This window comes from Pinus tabuliformis, chromosome 5_2 (assembly GCF_031772625.1).
Source record: "Pinus tabuliformis cultivar Carrire ecotype Pingquan chromosome 5_2, CPIR1, whole genome shotgun sequence".
Taxonomy (NCBI): Eukaryota; Viridiplantae; Streptophyta; class Pinopsida; order Pinales; family Pinaceae; genus Pinus; species Pinus tabuliformis.
The window spans coordinates 196,632,580-196,655,092 of NC_142306.1; the positions used below are offsets into that span (position 1 = coordinate 196,632,580).

At 35.1% G+C, this 22,513-nt stretch overlaps 1 protein-coding gene across 3 annotated transcripts; it reads right to left on the reverse strand.

The window, feature by feature from the left end:
- Positions 1–4,312: 4,312 nt before the first annotated feature.
- Positions 4,313–8,862, reverse strand: LOC149158241 (uncharacterized). Of its 3 annotated transcripts, XM_089436160.1 has the most exons (5): positions 8,137–8,451; positions 6,360–7,515; positions 5,083–6,216; positions 4,634–4,865; positions 4,313–4,539 (listed from the first exon to the last, which is right to left on the reverse strand). In XM_089436160.1, the coding sequence occupies exons 1-3, from the start codon at positions 8,166–8,168 to the stop codon at positions 5,200–5,202; spliced, it is 2,205 nt and encodes a 734-aa protein (XP_089292286.1). In that variant the 5' UTR covers positions 8,169–8,451; the 3' UTR covers positions 4,313–4,539; positions 4,634–4,865; positions 5,083–5,199. The 3 variants fall into 3 exon arrangements, with proteins under 3 accessions (XP_089292286.1, XP_089292287.1, XP_089292285.1); XM_089436161.1 differs by lacking the exon at positions 8,137–8,451 and adding an exon at positions 8,519–8,862 and having other exon boundaries at positions 4,313–4,865; XM_089436159.1 differs by having other exon boundaries at positions 4,313–4,865.
- Positions 8,863–22,513: the final 13,651 nt, after the last annotated feature.

A 22,513-nucleotide genomic window follows, 5' to 3' on the forward strand; every position in this document is an offset into this window, starting at 1 on the left:
ATATAAGAATATTCATAATTTCATCTCATCTTAACCTTGATAGTTGTGAAAAAAAAGACTATAACCTCATCTCATCTAACATTTATGGTTGTGAAAAAGGCTATGGCATCTATTGTGCTAACATGTTGATTGAGAGGAGACTCAATTGATCTCATTCATCATGTTCAACTCTTTGATATATTCACCAAGGTATTATAGAAAGAATCATGTTTATCAACGTCTCAAACAGAAATGAATTTCAAGAAAGGAGTTGTCTATTTGTGAGACTTTTTAGAGTTTCTCGCTAATTTTTTGTCGGAATCCAGTGAAAAAAAATTGTTGTCAAATATTGATTTGTGTTGTTTAAATTGGTTTTTTGACTGCATATATGGATTCAACACCCTCAAAAACCCCTAGGGCACTTCAATTGTGAATATTTCACTTGTCAAACTTGTGATTTCAATAAATCCCTGTAAGATTCGAGACAAATTAGATCGGAAAATAAACTGTAAAACTTTTCAAAAAGTCTCACTTACAGACAACTCCTTTCAAAAACTACCCTTAAAGGGAGATGAGTGATTCTCTATCTTGAAAGTTCGTGTAGTCAACTATAGAAAAAAATAATTATAGATGTCTCTTTCTTACATGGATTTTCTTAACTCTTGTTATTATTTTGCTAATTAATCTAAATATCAATATACTTAATTGAAGTATTGTCCTATTTAAAACATTTTCAAAATCTCTTACAAAGACCCAATATATTAAGTATAAGATGAAATAAATTGTCATTAAGGAAGACTATCATAATGTTTAAATTGTACTCCTCTGTAAGTCTTAAGGGGTATGTGCGTATGTTAGTGTATAAAATTGACTTTAATTTTATTATCATTAACATTCATTATTATCATCATCATCATCATCATTATTAAAATAATAATAATAACACTCAAAGTATGACCAAATTGTCAAATTTCCTCTTCTAATAATATATGTTAGCGTTATACCCTTTGTATTTGATCATCATAGTGAGCTATATAATCATCTTTATAACAGTTTTATCATGCCGATAGAGACTTGCCTATAGAGACTTACATACGTTAATTTGTTTTGTGGCTTGTCACTAATGTTTCCTAAATGAATTTGGTTTAAAACCCTACAATCTCCTAAACCACATACCACATAAAAGGCATTTGTAAAGATGTTTTCCCTTCGAAGATGTGATAGTACTTCCACTAATTTGTCCTACTACAACCTTCCACATTGTGCCTCTATTGCAATGTGATTTTCCTAGATTGATGCCAAATGTTAACTTCTTGTTGTGCTTAGACAATGTATAGATTTCAAGAATCATAGGTCTACCTCTTCTAGTTTCATTTATTTTATCATCATTGTTCTAGTTTCATTTATTTTATCATCATTGTCCTTGTTCCTAAAGTTTCATGATCAATTGACCCATCCATTGTCAAATGCGTTGTTTATTCTATAATAATTATACTTGTCAAGCTTCTTTAGTTGAAAGTCATTTTAGTGACTTCTCTAACCTTCATCCTTTTTGTTTTGAACATTTGCTTATAGGGTTGATCTTTTCCTATGATTACTAAAGCCTTTGTGAATTTCCTCAAAGTGTGTTCCATCTTATGAAGTTAATTCTCCCATTCCTTATTTTTCTTCTCTATTTGTGGTTGTAATATTTTTTTTTCATACTCCTATTTCAATTGGAGCATTCACAATTTCTATATATGTTTTTGTCCCTGTGTTTTCCACATTAATTTTTGTGGGGGTTGAAGAAAAAGATAAATCAATCTATCTTTCCTTTTTAATACTTAGGGATTAAATTAACTTAACTATGCTTCTATTCTCACATTATACTTGACAACTTACTCTTTATTTTACTACTTTATATTATTCAACGATAAAACAAAGTCCTCCTAAACCTTTCAACAACATCCCTCCATCATTTAACGGGGCTTCATTTATGTATTTTATGATACTAAGATAACACAACTCCATATGACGGCACCCTTATTTTTTATCATTATTTTCTTGTCCTTATCCCTGCCATATAGCCTTTAGTATAAACAAACGGTTTTCTCTTTTTTACTCTCAGTACAAGTTGGGATTCTAGAAGACTCAATGGTTCTCTCGAATTCACCTTAACTGAAATTTTGTTCCTCATCTAAGTTGTTGTCACATTTGTGTCTTCTTTGGTCATGATACCACATTGATGGCCATGTCATCAATGATCACTATAGGCACAACACTCGTCTAAATGATCTTTTCTAGTGTTATGCTTCTGGTTTCTACCTTCCTTTTATTCTTGTCTCCAATGTTTATGTCCACATTTCTGTTGTTAACTTGTTTGTTCTTTTGTCACACCTCTCTGACGTGTTTGTTCCTTTTGTTTATTTTAGGAACTTTGGTTAGTGGAGGTAGAGATTGATATGCAAATAATTGCTCCTCATTCTACTGAATCTTTTCTTCTTTTTGAATGGCACCTTGAATAGTCTTAATATTATCAAAGATATCAAGATTCAGATATGGGTTGTATGTTTGTACACAAGATATTCATTTTATCTTGTTTTGAACCATCACTGATTCTGCTTCAAAAAGCTTAATCCCCCATTTTCTTGACATTTGTTTTTCCTGACATGTCCCTTGTTCCCTTGTTCGTCACACCTACACTAATCTTCCAACTAGGACACCTTTTTTACATGCACAAGAAATGCTCTAGAGTCTAGTGTCCCATGTTTCCAGCACCAGAACCAAAAACTAAGGCTTTGGAATTTGCAAGAATGACACCAACAATAACAAGAAGAAAGTTAAAGCGTAATGCCCCATAATATTGGCCATCTCGTTACCACAGGTCTAACTCAGCTAATGGCCATAGCTCATCGTCTAATCAAGAACACTCACTATTGACTTTACACCAGAATCAACGGTGATGTGCGACCATAAAAGTATGCCATAAACCATAACAGGGAAGTACATCATCACCATCTATATTCATCAAAGTGTAACAAAGAAAGATGTAACAAAATACCATGCTTATTAACATACTCACAGCAACTACAAGAATCCTGATGGAACAGAGTAGGTTATCAAACATTTAGAACAATGCTCCATTCAGTATCCACACAATATGGCAAGAACCCTTCAATAGCATGCCAAAACTAATCAATGTTACCACTTGTAACAACCCAAAACTAGCAACAACCCTAAACTGTTCAGAGCTCAAGTACTTGTACACCACTACCTGCTCAATGGCAATTTAGGTAACCTTTACAGCGTTCCGTTACCCTGATGTACATGCATCTTTCACATCCAAACTAGTAAGTAAAGCAGAGTCGTTTTCAAAGAAACGTTACAATGAGTTCGAAGCTCTCTTAAAACTTCCAAGTTTAAAATGAATATCACTTTACATTTGACCAAGTCAAATAATATATCTAAAATGGGGATTAATAACTCACCGACCAAGTCAAATAATATATCTAAAAGGAGGATTACTCGTTGTACCATATAATTCATCTTTAGATCCTGTGTAATGCATAAAGAGGTGGAATACTATGTTATGGAGCCCATGTACTATTATCACAAGCATCACTTTCATTTATATCAAGGTGTCAAGGTTATTTCTATATTATATGTTAATTAGAGTCTAGCAGTGAGAAGCTTGATTAATTCATATATCCTGAAGCCTTATGAATAATTGTATAGCTATGTTTCTATAGAGATGTAAAATTGGTTGTGTGAATGGCCTAGAGATGGCCTGTGCTCATGGTTTTTTGGAGCCAAGGCTAGTTTACATGTAACATCACTATGTTTTCACAATCATAACAGATTATATCAGTTCATTTACTAAATGAATTAAATTATGGTGCATCCAGAAACCAGATTAGTGTGATATTAGAAATTTTATTCATTAGATTTTAATTCCAGAATGTTTCAGTGTAATGCCTTCTGGACCTATTTTCACAATCATAACAGATTAAATCAGTTCATTTACTAAATGAATTAAATTATGGTGCACCCAGAGACCAGATTAGTATGATATTAGAGCTTTTGTTCATTAGATTTAAATCCAGTGTAATGCCTTCTGGACCCTCTTTGGTATATGGGATGTTATCTATGTAATGTCCATAATAATTGCAACTTTTACAATAATACTGTCTTTCCTCCTCCTCACTGATTGAAGAACAAGGATCCATTAAGCTGGCAATATCCTCCATAGACAAGATAACCGCTTAGCCGTATAGCTAGTTACACAGATCAAACTTTACAAAAAAAACTCGTTGAAAAACCATGGTGCTTTACAGGCCTTATCTTCCCAAGCATATACTAAAAGAATACAATTTTGTATAAATATAGTGAAATATGCTACAAATTACAATGACATTTGAAAAACTCCATCACTAACTCTGCTTTCCAAAGCAATGGGTGTCTCACTTGGAGGAGGCTCACAACACAAATAGCCATGGAACTGCTATTATAGCTTTGTTCCGAAGAATAGATAACTCTTGATACATAATATAGCCGAAAAGGTATAACAGTAACCAGATCGTTCTGCAGGAAAGTGATCTAAGGTTAGACTTCACATCTGAAAACAAATCTAATATATTCTTAGTGTGAACAGGACTTTATTAGTTATGACTTCCACCTGTTGCACCTTGTCACCATCCTATACGAACCAGCTGACTCCCTGATCAGAGAATCTGTGAGATGGCTTTCCAAACAAACTTGGAAAGGCTGATTTTATTCACTTTCATGGACATCAAAAGACAACTATAACTGCAAGGAGATGATGATTCTGCCATAAAAAATTAATAATCAGCTCAAGATTGCGGTCGATTGCCACGCAAACTGCTAGGTGATGCCTGGCGATTAAGTTCCTGGAAACATGAAGCACAAAACAATTTAGAGAACTGATATTGTAGCATGTACTCTTTGCTTGAGTTTAAGTGTTGTTTGAGAATTCTAGGGGGCAGCTGCAAACTTTCAAAATTTTGAGTGCATTCTTTAACTCAAAAATTCAAGAACAGAAAAAGCCCAAAGCAGAAAAATATCAAGGTTAAATGTCACAATTTGGAATGAGCTTGATTAGCATACCTCTGAAAAACGCAGGTGTCCAGGTTGTGTATAGGTTGACTTCACAATGGTTTCCCACTTTGGATCAGCAATGGATGCCTCTAGACCTTGTTGCTGCTTTCCAAGAGGACTTCGTAATCATGATAACCTTGACATTTGTGAATTTGGTGAGGGAGTCCAAGGCATGGCACGCCAAAGCCATGACTCAGAAGGAGACTTGGGCAGTGGAGGGAAGGGTGGAGGTGGTGAACCACTAGCAGAAGCATTACTTTCAGATTTTGCATTCGGAGGAACCAAAGATTTGTTCTCAGCCAATATTTCAACACACTTGGTGGAAATACGCAGAGGCCAACCCTCCATCACAGGAACATCATTTATGTTTTTGTTTCCTACACAGACAATGTTTTGTTCCTTGCTGTCTGAGTCATTATGCACACAGATTGCTCTTTCTGAACAATAGGGTTGTTCAGCTTTCAGACTTATAGGAACAATACTAGTATCAGCAGGCTCAAATTGCTTTGGTTTTAGAACATCACTCTCTTTACGTACTTCTAGTGAGTTCATGGCACCTATAAGATGGGTTTCAGAAACACAAATTCCTTGTTTACTCTCACTATCAGGTCCTCTGACATCAAAATTTGATTTGTTTCCTTTCGCCACCTCATCATAATAAAAAACACCCGGCTTGGTCTTTGAGCTTCCCATCTCATGTACAGTGTCAACCTGTAGAGCTTTCTCAATTGTTGGACTGACTGAACCAGATCTCGTGCTATTTTCCAGAAAAAATGGTCTCTTCCAAAAACATAAATCTTCAGTTCCAATATCATTGACACCATTGCATGATCTCCTTGATTCCAAAGAAGGAATGTTATCTTCCTTCCCTGCTTTAGGAAAACCCAGAAACCCTGCGCCATCACTAAATGGCGACAGGGGTGCTCCATTTCTGTAAGGGGATATTCCACCTGATGTTGGTGTTCTAAATGTGTTAGAAGTTTGGGAATCACTCCCATATGATATTCGATGCATTAAACCATCCCCAATTTCAGGTGAAGCATTTGCAGAAAAACCTTTTAAATCACTTCCCTTCCTCAAGAAGCCATTGGATTTGTTCCCATTCACTATTTTTTGCCTGTATATTGCTTCCCATGTGAGATCCTGGTGAGCCACAACAGCATAGACTTTAAAGGTACATAAGAAATTCAAGTGAAACTCCATAACCTAAAGAAACAATATTGAAAGAGAAAGATAGCTATTCCATCATTGTCATGGAATAGATACTGCGAAGGGCAAAAGCATACCTCATCATCACTATCACTTAACGGTTCTCCGTCACTCAAATTGCGTGGGCCATTTCCTCTTTTTGGAGCAGGTAACAAAGATAATGCCTTTTTCTTCTTCATTCGTGCTGCATGTGATACAGGGTTTAAATGACAAAGGGCATTTCTAAAGCGCCAAGGGAAGAACCCACATGACTTAGAAGAAAAGCCTGAAATTTCATCATCTTCTTCTTCTTTGATCTCTCGTTTCATGATGTATGGCCTAGACTGGAATGGCAAAGGCTCCCTGTTTTCTCTTCCTTTGTTCAAAGGCATAGTTAAGTCATGCACAGGAGGCCGCCTAGAAGTTTGCTGTGGTGATTCAGAAGCCATGGCTTTGGCAGCAGGAAGAAACCGGTCTATCATAAAATTGCGAGTTTGTTGATCAACAAAACGACTTGATGATCTAAGATCCTGATCCTCCATGCCACTCACCAAACTCACACTGCAGGCAGCAGTGCAAGTTTCAGTTTGTGACAGAGTCTCTAATGCATCCGAGAAGTCATCACAGTCCATGCCCAAACCATCTTCATATGCATGATTTTGAGAGAAAGGAATGACTGAAAAAGGCCTATTTGAAACAGTACCATTAGATTTGCCCTTTATATTTGAAGCGAACGCATGATCAGAGTTTGTGGAAATCTTTGAATCAAAATTCGGGTGGCTATTTGATTGTTGAAACCCATTGCTAGAGATGATGTTTCCCTGCTCATTGTTTTTCACATCTCCATTGCTTGACACATCTGCTGAATTGATATGTCCTTGTTTAATGGTCAAGGTTCTTCCGGGAGGAAGCCTAGGCGCTCGAGGGGTAGGAGCATTATGAGTAGCTCTCACATGTTCTTCATCTTTAGGCCTCCCTGGACTTTGCTCCCACAAAAAAGGCACTGTTCCAGGATTCCTTAAAGGCCCTGATTTTAACTCCGATCTATATACAGGTGACTTGCCAGCCCAATCCAATGTACCATCCACCTTACAATCTACTGTTTCATTATCTATGGGAGAACCTGTGATTCTCCTCATAGACATAAGTGGTGCATTAAAATCCAACTGACCTTGAACCTTTGAATTACTTTTCTTCTCCATTGAACCGATCCCTATATTAACATCTGATACAGACTGCTTCCTTTTTGACTTCCTGCATAATTAAGAAAAAAACATATTATATTAGAACATGCCCACAGTAAGCCAGTCTCTTCTGCTCTCACAAAATTCAATCTCTTTCCAGCATAGCTCTTGAAATTAAATCCCTGCGGTCTCTAATACTATACAATGAGACCCTGTTTGTTTAATAGAGCAGCTGATCATTTCATGCCAACATCACTATGCAAGCAATCCTCAGAGGTTTTTTGTTGCAACTATAAAACCAACCAGACCTACTGAAGCATAGCCCAAAAGTCATATCATGAGGAAGCAAAGCAATAAAACCCCAAAATGAAACACTTTGAATACACTGACCAAAAGAAATGACAAAACCATAGCAAGAAACAGGTAATGGGCAATTGTTTGATTCCTCCCCTGAAAGGAAGGCTACGAAGGATTTTAGTTGCAATAACAAACATGAAATCATAAATCATCTTTCAAAGCAGCACTATCCAATCCTAGCATGGCTCAAACAATCTGCAAGGCGAGATCAGTTTCAACTGTCACTGAATTTTGGGCAGTTGGGTTATTGGCCATAACACCGTTAGGATCATCTGGGTTCTTTTCATTCCAATAAATATTCTGGCACAGAAACCCAACTGATCAGAAAACTTACTTGGCATAACTGAACCACCAACCCCTCCCCATGATGATGGCAATGCTCTTCAACAGAATTAAATTGCAGTCAGAGAACACGGTGTTCTAAGCTAACTTAGAAGTTAGAACCACCATTCCCTATTTGATCTAATCCAAAATCTCCACATACACTAACAGTTTACAGTTCCAAGGCCATCAAAAATGCAAGGAAACCGAGCAAAAAGGGCAACTGCAAATGGGTAGAAATGGAAATGTAAACAGTAAGTCAGCAAGCATGGATCCTTGGGCCTGTGATCTGTAACTCCCAATGTTTAAGCAAGCAATATCATTATGGAGGCCTGGGAAGTGATGAAAAATGGTCAAAATGAAAAAGAATTCAAAAGAAATATGGGGAAACTCACCTTTTTCAAACAATGTGGGGTAATCCTGGCCTGCAGACCATAATTCATGGAGGAACCCACTTGCTTCTTCCATTGCTTCACCCCACCTTCCTGCTCATTTCTCTCCTCGTCTTGGTTCACTCTCGATCTGCTACCCCTTTTTAGACGGCCTCCTCCCCTATATATTCTCTCTGCTACACTTGCTTCAATGCATTTTTAGAGAACTGAAACGCTGTTATATTCACATTGGGCAGATGGGTATACCATTTCTGGCTCCTTTTCACTGTCTTTTCATATTTTTCTATTTTCTGTGTTGACTGGAGTGTTTTCAATGCACATCGGTGGATAAGCAGGCGCATCATGTACTCATAATGAGTATCTCCCTCCTATGCATGAAAGTATTATTTTTTATCCTTAGAATAAACCTAATTAACCATCTTCTACCCGTTCAAAGTCCAATTCCTTTGCATTCTCTGTGCTTTGGGAGTTTTCGTATCAGTAAAATCATCTCGTACTCTTAAGTCAAACAGATATTAAATGGCTAGCCGGTGGAGGGTGGAGGGTGGAGGGGGACCTCTGACCAATATTTATTTATTCAAATTTGTTGGAATAGAGTTTTTTTTAGTCTAATTTCTTTAAAATTTGGCAAGAAATTATTGAAATTATAAGTTTTATAGTAATCTTTGCACAATTTATCTAGGGGATTTTGAGGGTGGTGAATCCAGTCAAAAAACCAGTTTAAATAACACAAATAAGGATTTCACCTCAATTTTTTTGGCCCGATACCGGCACCTGAAAATCCAAAAAAAAAAAGACAACTCCGACTAAAAATAGTTTATGGGATTATTAGTTTTTTGTTTTTGCAATTTAATTTTTTTTTTTATTTAAATTGATGATGCGCTGACCCAACTTTCCAACAATCTTTTCGCTGAAAAGACAATGCAAAGAAACGGATGCTAACATATTCCCATAACTTTATCTGATGTTTTTGAATGCATCACATTCCAAAATAAAATGATTTTCCGATTCCACCACCCAAAGGTGCAAAATGTACACACACGATATGTTTTGTTTTAATTTTGTTAGAAGATATTTTGAAATGTCTAATTAAAATATGCATAGTTTAATTAATAAATAAAATATTTTTTTAAATATTTTTTTGGAGTCAATTTTACCTCAAATTTAATAGATAATTTTAAAAATTATAAGTTTAAGCTATTTAATTTACAAAATTCTGGAATCAAAGTACTGAATTTTTTTAGACATTCAAAAATACATTTTAAATAACAAAAAATTACAATCACTTAAAATTATATTTCTACATTCCTACCAAAAAAATTCATTTTATAAATTAGACTTTACAAATTAAATAAACACTCCACCTCCCATTCTATTCTTCCCCTCATTCTATTTTTCCTACATGGTTATAAATTTAGCCCCAACAAAATAAAAAATTTCACAATCAATAGAAAATTAGTTAATACAGTCAAAATCAAGATCTGCTAAACAGGGCAACTACAAAGGTGATTTCAATGGCCATAATGGTGTCCATTAACATGACAGTATGATGGTAAAGTAACTATTTTAACCAGTACAGTGGGCAATTTTAGCCCACCGCCATCACATGCTCTCCTCGTGATGGCTACCTTCTTTGTGATATGCATCAATTAGTGCTCAATTAGCTGCAGTTGATTTTTGTCGCCACTCATAAAGTGAAACTTCTTCAGAACATGGGAGGTACATCTTCTCTGGTGACTTGACGTTAAATATTAACAGAAAATCTTATTTGTGTGTATGGATTCTCAATCAAAACACTATTGCGTTTCAGTGAACTGGCACTAAAATTAAATTTAAAATATTAATAATATAAATATATAATAATTCTTTTAGTGGTATTATTTAATAAATATATATATTTGTTTTTTAAGATGAGAAAATCTCTTATAATTTAATTGTTTTTAAGATGAGAAAATCTCTTATAATTTTGTTGTTAAATTAAAGGTGGGATAATTATTTTTAGTTGCAATCCATTTATTATTTTTATTTAAAGAAAATTATGTCACTTGGAATAATTTATTGATATTTTATAAAGAGCAAGCTTTCACTCTTGTTAAATATCTCTCAGTGTTAGACAATTAACTTATTTCCGTATATTAAAAAAAAACAAACTCTTAACAATTTTAAAACATACTCTAAACTTGATTGTTAGAGATTTCAGCAAAATCACATAGAGAATCATTTGTCGACACATTTCGAACCAACTAGTGTAGTTCATCGTCAAGACAATAAATATATTATTATATAAATTAAAAACTAAAATAAATCTTAACCAAATATATCATCTTACCTATATATTAAAAATGAGTATATAATGATGGTGACATCTCCAACTAACATATTGTTAGATTCACCTAATCTTGTAATTCATGTAAGTACGTTAAAATTAAATTCAATGGAGCTAAATTTACATGGAACTCAAAAAAAAAACACATATTTTTTTAATCATTAAAGTTTCTATCTACCACTTTAATTCAGTCAATTTTTTAAAATTTCTAACCACCACTTCGTAATTTTAGGAAACGAATAATAAAATTCCGATCGATGAAAAGGCAAAATTAACGAGTAGTTGTTAAGGTGGTTCATTAAAATTATTATTGTGAATGAAATGAGTAGATATTCCTTAAATTGATTATTAGCGAAGTGCTCGGTTGGTAAAGAAATTATTGGTCCAAATTCAATGATGGATTTAACCGAGGAATCCTAACATAATAATAAGAGGTGGTATTTCTAACGTTGGAAACTTCCGTAATTATTATTTTACATTCATAAACCATCTTCTATCATTGTTATCCTACAAAAATACATAATTGAAAATAATAATATATGTTACATATAATAAACAAACTTACATGATTATTATCCAACATTTAAATTAAAAAAATAATAATAATATTACAAAAGGAATAATAAAAGTTACATATAATAATGAAGTTATAACAAATAAATTTGGAGGAATCAGCGCAGGACTACACGACAATCTATATGTCACTCTCCCAAAATTCTTGCTCGCAATGGATAACATCCAAGTTAACTTAAGTGGTTAAATCACTTAATTCTTAAATTAAAATAAATTCATTATATAATATCCAAAAATATTTTATTTTATTTTTATGATGCGAGTTTTATATTTAGGGGCGAAGATATTGTTATTTCTTTTTACTTATGTAATGTTATCTTATAAAATTATAAAGGAATGTTTATATTTGTTTATAGAATAAAAGGTTTATATTTAAAATTAAATAAAATATAAATTAATTTTAAAGTAAAAGTCTATAGGGTATAGAATAGATGGTGACAAAGTGTTATGTTAAAGGCATTTTGTAGTATAAAGGTTATTGGTTTGAAATTTTATGGGCAAAAATCCAGCCATGCTAAAGGCTGGTGTGGCCCAAGATGGGTGCATTCCCCTAGTGGTTTTGACGGCTTAGATGTCCCTCACTCATGGCTACTCAAGCCACAAGTTAGGTGTCCCAGTCATCTCAAGACTCATATTACCTAAATAATCGGACTTAAACCAACATACTTTAAATTTATTAATCCGACGATATTATACACCCCAAAATAATATTGAAATCAATGACTTTTTCTTTGCCAAATGACTAACATATATTCATCTTAATCCTAAATCTGTCAAACATTGAGTGGGATCAAATCTCTTGAGGTACAAACTTTTTAAATTGCAAAACTTGAAAAAAATGTTTGTGCCTCGAGACATTTGATCTCTCTTCACGCTTAATAGATCCAAGGTTAAAATGGAACATAATATATATATATATATGTGTGTGTGTGTGTGTGTGTATATATATGTATGTATATATGTGTGTGTGTGTATATATATATATATATATATATATATATATATATATATATATATATATGTATGTATATATGTATGTATGTATGTATGTATACACACACACACACACACATATATATATAGACACACACATGGTCATGTCTCAACTCCATGTTGAGCAAGAAAAGAATTACACACCTTCATTTTGAACAAACCACCAATAGAATATTTTAGTCATAAGGGAATTTTTTATTTTCAATAGCTGTATATAATATATACATAGTTGACATTGAAATATTTTGCTTTAGGTCAACATTAAAGAATTTTAATTAGTTACCCATATTATTCTCCACATCAAAATGTTTTCTTGTTGTTAATATTTTTTAATACACATCTCCCTTTAAGGGTGGCAAGAGCAGGGGGGGGTGATCTTTCACCCTGAGAAACAAGAAGAATTTTGGTATGCTTGGGGTTTTGGTAATGCCTTTAATAATATGGTAGAAGCCTATGCTCTCTACGAAGGACTAAAGCAAATTGTAAACCACAGAATACAAGAGGAAACTATCATTAGAGATTCAACAAACATAATTTATCATCTATTCTCGGGGACCTACCCTCGGGACTTAAAATTAAATTAAATTTGTAAATGAATTTTCTAGTTGTATCGAGCCATCCCAAAGAAACAATTCTTCCACATTCTAAGAAGCAATAACACTAAGCCTAACTCAATGGCAAGTTTGGGGGTCAAGCTTAACAAGGGTGAAATAAGGTGGTAGGGGAGGAGGGACTTCCATCCACTCCCTTAAGCTTCAATCAATGCTATTTTCAATTGATCTATAATTAGTGGCCCCCTCTCCTTAACATGAGAAGTAGATTCGTGGCCTCTTCATGCAAGACCAAATCTATCTTAATTATGTATGGGAGTGAGCCATTTTGGCATTCTCTCTAGTGCTTGGATCTTGATTCTTTGAGGTGCTTAAGAATGAAGCAGAGGGGTATAATTGGTGAAGTAATTAGTATAATGACTATGCAGGACCTGGAGGATTGACACACATGAGTGGGAATTTAAGATTGGATTGGAATGTAGTTGGTTTCATGTTGAGAGATGGTCATGTCATGATCCATTCCACAGGAGTCAGTTCATAAAAGTTTAATGACCCTCAACAGAGAATGATTTCGGGCCAGCTCTATTCCATCAGGTTGTCAAACCATTCAGTTAACATAGCCATGAAGGAAATTTGTTTTTGGAATAAGTTTGGAATTTCTTATTATGTATAGGGAGTGCCCTGGTTAGGCTAGTGTAGACATGTGTTCAATCCTTTACGCTTTCTACCACAAGGAAGGGGTAAGGCATGCCTCTTAGTGCTCTCTATTGAGGTATGGTGTTCTTTAATTCATCTTAATTCCTCACCTTGTTGTAGTCTTGAAATTGGTGGTGTAGATTAGCATTATGTCTATGTATATTGGCCTCATGGTGGTCATTAGTCTCTGAGTTTAATATCAAGATTGTTGTTTTGATCATGGCCATTGAATTGGGTGTTGGTCCTAAGTGTTTTCTTTATGTAGTCTGGGGTCGATATGTTTTGTTGTGTGTGAAACTTCTAAAGTTTGAAGGAGATGATGGTGATTGGACTACTTGGAGGAAGAAGGATTTTATTTTTTATTTCTCAATAACAAGTGGGGTTAAAGCTTTGTTTAGCTAGAATGAGAAGTTCTAGAAGTCTCCTTCTAGTTCTCTCATGTGGGATTATCTATATAGATTTTGTATCTTACTCAATTATCACCTTTCGACGACTAGTTTAATAGGTTTCATCTCAAGGGATCAAGGGGGATCCTTTTCTCCCTTATCAATCAATTCTATAAGGAAAGGTAGATATCTTTTGCTTTCACTTGTGATTTGTGGTGCTCCATACAGTGGAATCTCTAGTCATCACTGGCACATTGTTGTCATTTGGGTCATCCCTTTTGTCACCCAAAGTGTTACAATCAATTTCACCAACCTAAAATTTATGTCAAATGACAAATTGGGCTTAGCCCTTGTCTTGTTTGTTGTATTGAATTAGGGTACTTTGGTTCTATGGAGTGTTAGAACTCTGGAAAGTGACTCTTCTTTAGTCCATGGGGGTTGTGTTTTACCAAAAACATTAAATTGGAATTGTGAGATCCCTTTTGGAGACCCCCTAGGATTGGAATTTTCTTCTACTTTGTATTGCACTAAAGTTATGACTCGGGGAGATGCAAGCAAAAATTTAGAGGTGGAACTCTTCTCTCTACATCAATATCTTTCAATGCTCATGGATAATATATCAAATCTTAAGTGCAATTTTCAAAGATTGGAAGACGAAGTTGGAATCCTCATATCTCAACCGAAGGAGATGATTCAGAGGCTAAATGAGGAAAGAAGGTTGCTAGATAATAAAAACAATAAGGAGAAGGATCAACCTCCAAATGGGCAATTGGGAATGTTAAAATAATGTTGTGCAAATTTTGTTTTATGCTAGGTAAATTTTGGAGATTGTATAAATGGGAAAATCTTGAAACCTCTCCACTCTGTTTGGAGAAAATATTCATAAAACACTGGAAATGGTTGAAGAGTATTTGTATATTTCGACCATGTTCTTGGAAACTTGTTATGATGTATCTGAATATGTTGTACTCACATTGAGCCCCCAACTCAATGCTTTTTAAATATAATATAAATTGTTGAATTGAGGCTTCTGTGATCCAACAATTTCAGAAGCCTCAATTCAACTAATTCAGGTCCTTAATCTAACTAATTCCCATACAAGTCACGGTTTTTATTAAACTAATAACGTAATCAACATCTATAATTATTTCTTTCTTATATAACCTAACTAACTCCCTCTAAATTATCATTTTGACTTTTTGACTACAGTCCCTAAGTCAAAATTAGCCGTTGATCAAGATAGCCGTTGGAGGCTCTGCTCAGACTATTTAGCATGCAAAGCTGGATCTGTTTCTTCAACTTGTCCTGACGATGAGCCACACTGGTTGGTTCGAAACGCGTTGACAAATGTCTCTCTTTATGTGATTTACACCGAAGTTCTTCTTATAAATAATATAAATTGTTGACTATTATGAGGAATAAATTACCCATCTCCCTTTTGTTGGGAAGTACAAAAAATATCTCTATATATTAAGCATGGAGGGATTACACAACTCTCTTTCAACATTCATATTGAAATATTTCATTTATGCCTCATATTGAATTTTCTTTTGTTATTAATAATTTTTAAATATTATATATCAACTTCATACTAAGAATTGAATGAATTACACATTTCCCTACCTCAAATAAGTAGTAGAAAGTAATTGAAATATCTATGTGTATCAATCTAACTATATTTTTGAAGTAAATACAATTGTAAACATGGATACTCAAATATTTTATTTAAGGTCTTTATGAGGGAATAACACATCTCTTGCAATTTGAAAGTGCAAATATAAGGAAATTTTACTTTCATTTAAGTCATTTCTCTATCTATATAAAATTGTGTTACCTAATATGAACATTGAAATATTTTATTTATGGCTTACACAAAGATATTTTTTTGTTATATATATGAAATGCGATATGTAAACTCTATTTGTACAGAAATAGAATCACGCATCTCCTTTTTATTGGGTTGTAATATCAACAATAACAAAAATTATTTTAGGTGCCACATGTCAACTCCATATTGAGTAGTGAAGGATTTATACATCTTCCTTATATTAAAAAGAAAGAGTTGTTATAGATGAAATTAGAAATATTGAATTATTTTATTTATCACTAAAGGTTTTTTTTTGTTATTATTATTTTTAGTTTTTTATACAAGTATTAATTTATTATTGTTTCATATAAGGTTACTAGACAACATCTCTCCCATACTAAGCTATAGAGCATCGCTCGACACAATAATTTCCCTAAATTTAGGTTATACTCAAATAGATTGTTTTATGAACCTCAAATTCGAGTAGTTCCTTTGCAACTCCACTAAATATTACTCAAAATTATTTGTTGAATGAGCCTCAAACCTAGAAGTTCCTCTTAGCTCCATAGAATATTAATTAAATTTCTCTACTAAATCAGCTTCAAACTTGAGTAGTTCCTTTATAGCTCCACTGAATGTTAATATGATTTTTATACACCCTTTTTCCATTCATTTCTACCATCATAGCCTCATTTAACTTGCCTCAACCCCATCTGCAATGCCCTCCACTTTTGGTAATTTTAAGCTACCAACAAGCGTCCATACCTAGTCATCCAACCCCCATACTCAATTGAATTCAACCATATCGATTCAAATATCCACCTCAACACATTATGAGAGGTTGAATACACACCTTTTTTTTTGTCTCTCTATCATTCGAACTTGGCACAACACCATATGTAGTTGAGAATCACAACGCAGAAAAACCACTCCACCTTTACGCAAGTTGATCCTTCCACTTTCATACACAAATTGAGAACCTCAATGCAAAAAAGTCACTCAACCTTTACATGAGTTGAACCTTCCACTTTTCATCCATTTAATAGACTTATTTCAAGATTTAATACACTCAATTTTCTATAGTGTTAATTCTTCTATAAATTCCATGGATCATTCCTTTATAGAATTAGGGCATCATGGAAGGGTGCAAGGACGTTGTGTTCATGTACAAGAATCTAATGTTTGTTGAAGACTCCAAAAATAGCACATTCATCATTAATGAAATGTAACACTCCCTCCCACCCCCTTTTAGTGATCCAAATTAGACAATTATGTTGTTTTTCATCGATGTCGATGCTCTTAGAGTGGAAAAAGTGGAGGAGTTTGTAACAACCCTGGTGAAATTTCCATGTAATGAAAGTTAAAAACAATAACCATGGTTGATGGCACACTTATTCCAAGCTGATTGTTTGGTAGGACATCATAGGGGATGTTCATTTGGTTGTTTATGGCTAAGGAAATTGGCAAATGCAATGGCTAAGGCTTTGTAAAGGAAAAATGACATTTTTGGCACATTTATTTATGAAGATAATGGAAATTAGAGAGACAAGGAAGGTGAAAGGTCACAGGTTGTATGTGAGGAGGAAAATGAAGAAAATAGAGGCCTCATTCATAAAAAGGCTTATGAGGATCAGCTGGTAACCATTTTTTCAGTTGAGTTTTGGAGCTCACTCATTATTCTCTCTCTCTCTCTCTCTCTCTCTCTCTCTCTCTGTCTCTCTCTCTCACTCTTAGACACTTAGAGTTTCTTGGAGAAATTTTGGCATCGGAGAAAGAAAGGCAAAGAAGGCAAGAGGAAGTAAGGATCAAGTAGGGAAAGGCAGGATCAAGAAGCTACAACAGGCTTCATTGCAGCTATCAACTTGCATGTGTAATTTCCTTGCTAGATTTTGCATGCATGGCATTGCATGTGGTGCTTTTCTATCATGGCATGGGTTTTTCCAGGTGTAAAAGTGTTCTCAACCTAGCCTTTCCATTTCTGGATAGCCATGGTGTGATGGGTGGTTGAGATGTATTGATGGATGGATTCGAAGAAGAGTGGGGTGGATCTTCGAATGATAAAGCACATGGCCTAGTGGTCCCTGAACCGGACTATGGATCACAATAAAGCCACTGGCCTACTGACCCCTAACCCAAACTGTGGGTTACGGTAAAGTTAGGATTGTGTTGCCTCGGTGGGCCTAGGAATCCTTTTTGGTGGATAGCAGGATATATGGTAAAACCAGGCAGTGGTTTTCTCTCCATTGGGCCTAGTAATCGTGATTTTGTGATATGTGGTAAAGCCTAGAGAATGGGTCTCGTTTTAGAGCCTAGTGATCCAGGTTTGGATTGCGGTAAATCCTAAGAGACTAGGAGATAGGAAAATTCCTCGCGATGTAGGTGGAGATATCCAGTGGCATCCATGCTTGTTTGGCCTAATGATCCATGATGGATTACGGTAAAGCCTGGTTTCTACTAATGAGGGTGAGGTGGTTTAGCCTCGGTATGCCCTGGTTGGTTTAGTTGGTTTGAGTCCCACATTCATGCTTGGAATATGGCACAGGGTTGAATGGATGAAGAGAGATTTGGATCAACCATTCTATGTTTAGGTGGAAGGTGGTAGTCCCATCTCCAATTGGTTTATTGCATTCATTAATGAGAAATTCATTCCCTTGATTTTCATGTGTAAATGTATTTATGTATATATGGATTTTGATGGCTGATATGTGTATGGTAATTCTTTTCCTATTATGTTGTTTATATGTATATTTTATGACATCAACTATGTATGGCTCTCAGCATGTTTTTACTTGTATATGAATGGATAATGTGTTTATGACCTAATAGATGATAATCTAGCAAATGACATGAGGGAAAAATGGTTCATAGTGATTTTGAGATAAGTATGAGATCCATACACTTAATTATGTTGTTTACACCTGTAGGTTACATGTTGATAATATGTTTGAAAAAATGTCTATCAATTCTAGTAGGGTTCTGGTTAAGGTCTTGTTCAACTTATGGCTTTTTCATCATTGTTTCCCTGTACTTTTACTGATTTTAAGCTATCACTCCATTTTGGGTAGTGACCTAGGCTATGGGCCTGAAAAGTGGCTTAAATCCAGGGGTTGCTGGCACAGAACTGGAAACTTTGGTCTTTGGTTGCTGGAAGGCAAGCCAGTAAGAGCCACTTTGGGTTTCTAGTCATTCCCTTGCCCATAGCATGAGAGTGACTGTGTCCTAAGAGATCTAGAACATCAGTGGGACCCAGGGACAAGCTGTCTGATTGACTGACATATCTCCTAAGGATTTGGAAGTTGATGTTGGATGACTGTGTGTGATGTTTCCTTCGATTCCACTTCCTTAAGGTCACACAGGAGATCGAATCTGATCATAGTAGCCTCTCGTCTCATATCTACCCTGGTTGGTATGGTTACTTGGGTGGATGTGGGAGGATGGAATTACAAAGTGGTATCAGAGCATGGTTCAACTCTCAGACTGGATGGGTGGTGTGCGTTGGTCATGCATGCAAGTTATCTACATGTGTGTCTCTTACACTTGCATTTCATGTGCTTCTTGCATTGGCTTGTTGATTGATTATGGTTGTAGTATGGTTTTATGGAGAAATTGATATTGATTTCGTGAAATGTATTTGTCATGAGTATGTGACTAGTTGCATATGGATTATATGTCACTTACATGTTGATTTTATGTCACCTACTTACATCCTTGTATGTTAGGTTACATTATTTAATATGTTGATTAGATGTATTAGTCTTGTAGGTTGATTACAAGAATTGGTCGATTATGTTCGACTACATGCATTTATGCATAGATGTAGTTGATTAGACATTGCTTATGCATGTTTTTGGTTGCATGTGGCAATGTGTACAATGGAATAATGGTTTTTTTCATGCATGAGGTCATAGCATGCATTGTTGATATGGCCTTGCGTTGATGATTAGACCCTAACCAGAGTGATGTTTATATGTTGATACATTTATTTGTGAATGTATATATATTGTTATGTTTATGTCATATATGTATCACATTGATTTGGTGATCTTGCAGACAAGGTATCCTCCCCGAGCTATACTAAGGTACATTGATTTATTGTGATTTGGTTTATCTGACATATTATGCATTGTAGGAAAGAGATCAAATGGCTAGCAAGATGGTTGACTACAAAGACTCTCCCTATGAATCCAAAGAGTAGTATGGTGTTGGGAATCCTTCCGATTTGGTAGTTACACTAAGAAGCTTGAAGGAAGAGATAAGGAGTTGTAAGGCAGATAATGACTGGATCATACAGGCACAAGAGAAGTAAGCAAAGGTTAATGCTATACTTCTTCATAGTTTGTCATACTTGCAACGACAAGGGACGCTTCGAATCAGCCATGGACATGGGGATGGAACTAATGGGGCATATGGTAGTAGGTCTCCTGGTAGACACAAGTCAGATAGATCTGATATAGTGAGAGATGGAAGGTTGTTGGACACTCTGGATAGAAGGGGTGATGAGTACAGTTACTATTCTAGTTTTGGTTCTGATAGACATCATGATCATGATCACTATCATCCTTAGAGGAGGAATGACAGGGGATACTTGCCAGATGAATTCAAGAAAGAAAAACCACCTACTTTTGATGGATATGTGAAGAATTCGGAAGAGGCTGAGGCTTGGATACTTGGGATGAACAAATTCTTTGAGTTGCATGAGTACATGGATAACATGAAGGCTAGAGTAGCTATCTTTAGCTTGAATGGTAAAGCAGACATCTGGTGGGAAGATGTTAAGCGGGTCAAAGACATCAAGACAAATGACTTGAGCTGGTGGGAGTTCAAGAGGCTTTTCAGGAAGAAGTACTTGTCAAAAAGGTACTACGATAGTAAGGCTAAATAATTCTATAAGCTAAAGATAGGATCGATGACAAATGAAGATTACATGACCAAGTTTCTAGAGGTATTGAGGTATGTACCGTATCTTACTGATGAGAAGGCTAAAGTTCATTGATTTGTCAGTGGTTTTCCATTAGCATTTAGAGATCAGGTTTTGTATGATGAGCCTCGGTCACTTGGGGAAGTTATTGGGAAACTGAAACATTGCTATGAACAATCAAAGTGTAAGAATGAATCTCAACATGGATGGAAAGGAAAGGACAAAAGTAAAGGTAAATGACAACTTAAGAGGAAAAGGCCTTCGCATGCAGATGAGAAAGATAATGTGGCACCGAAAAGGAGGTTTAATGTAGCTAGACAGGGACATGGGTCATAGCAACAACCGCATCATAGAGGTGAGGGTAGTGGTCGGTTGAAGTTTTGGACATGTGGCAAGGAACACCTTAAGAGAGATTGTCCATGTTATGAAACCAACTCACAAAAAGATAGAAAAGATAGATGAACACCTTAGAAATAAGCCTCTTCAAGGGGGCAACCTCCTTTACATTACACAAATGAACAATTCTTGGATGCTACAAATGACAAGACTTCCTTTCTATATATAGAAGTCTAAGTGGTCATAATATAATCAAAGCCGGCATAACAATAATAATGTAAGGGCACAATAATAATAGTAGTGGGCTTCTATGGGGCACAATAATAACAATATGGGGACTACAAGGGTACAACAATATAATAAGAGGGTTGTACTAATAACAATAAGGGGTTACACTAGTAGTATAGGGGCCTAACATGCCCCTTTCCTTCAAAAAGTGTTGTCCTCAATGTTTGAGTAGTTCTTTATGATTCTGTATAAAATTCTTGTCCTCCCATGTGGAATCTTTAGCGAGTAAGTTCTTCCACTTGATGAGATACTATGAAATTGATCGATTTCGTAGCTGTCAGGTTCTTGTTTCTGTGACTGTTCCAGGTACCAATATGATTTTTCCTTCCTCTTCAAGTTCTATTTGAATTGGGATATTCTGCAACTTTTTGATGAATGGCCACGCATCTTTTTCCTTCTTCCATTCATCCCTTGCTTCATTTATCTAATTTATTGGATAATAGAAATAGCACAAAACAATGCTTCCACATCCTCATCCTTTCTTGAGAGTGCATCTGTAACAAAATTTTTCCTCCCTTTTCTATAGATGATGTCAAAGTCATAACCCAACATATTTGTGACCCATTTTTTTTGTTCTTCTAAAGATAATATTTGTTCTAAAAAGTATTTAATACTATCATGATCCATTTTTACCTTGAAGTGTCTTCCCATTGGGTAAGGTCGCCATTTCTTAAGTGCATGTAGTATTGCCAACATTTCCTTCTCATAAATAGGTTGCTTGAGATGTAGCCGTAAAAATACCCAATCACCTACATCAAAACTTTTTTCACTGCGATGTTGATCTACCTGTTGTTTCATTCGATTCTCGATTGTTGATGCTCGATGTGATCTTTCACTGCCTGAACCTTTTTATTCTTGATATGTCCTTCTATTTTGAGAGTTTGAGAAGTGGTAATTTCTTCCAATGCTTTACAAGATATGGTCGGATTCATTTCTTGATGCTCGATGTCATCTTTCACTTCTTGAACATTTTTCTTCTTGATATGTCCTTATATCTTAATAGTTTGAGGAGTGGTAATTCGGACAATGCATTACAAGATATGGTTGGATTCATTTCTTCTTTCTCAATGTGATCTTTCACTTCTTGAACCTTTTTCTTCTTGATATGTCCTTCTATCTTGAGA

Coding starts and splice junctions, on each gene's coding strand:
- LOC149158241 (XM_089436160.1), bottom strand. CDS start 8,168: ATGGGGAGGGGTTGGTGGTTCAGTTATGCCAA. Junction 7,516..8,136: donor TGGTGGTTCAGTTATGCCAA/GTAAGTTTTCTG, acceptor TTAATTATGCAG/GAAGTCAAAAAGGAAGCAGT. Junction 6,217..6,359: donor TAAGTGATAGTGATGATGAG/GTATGCTTTTGC, acceptor GTGGCTCACCAG/GATCTCACATGGGAAGCAAT.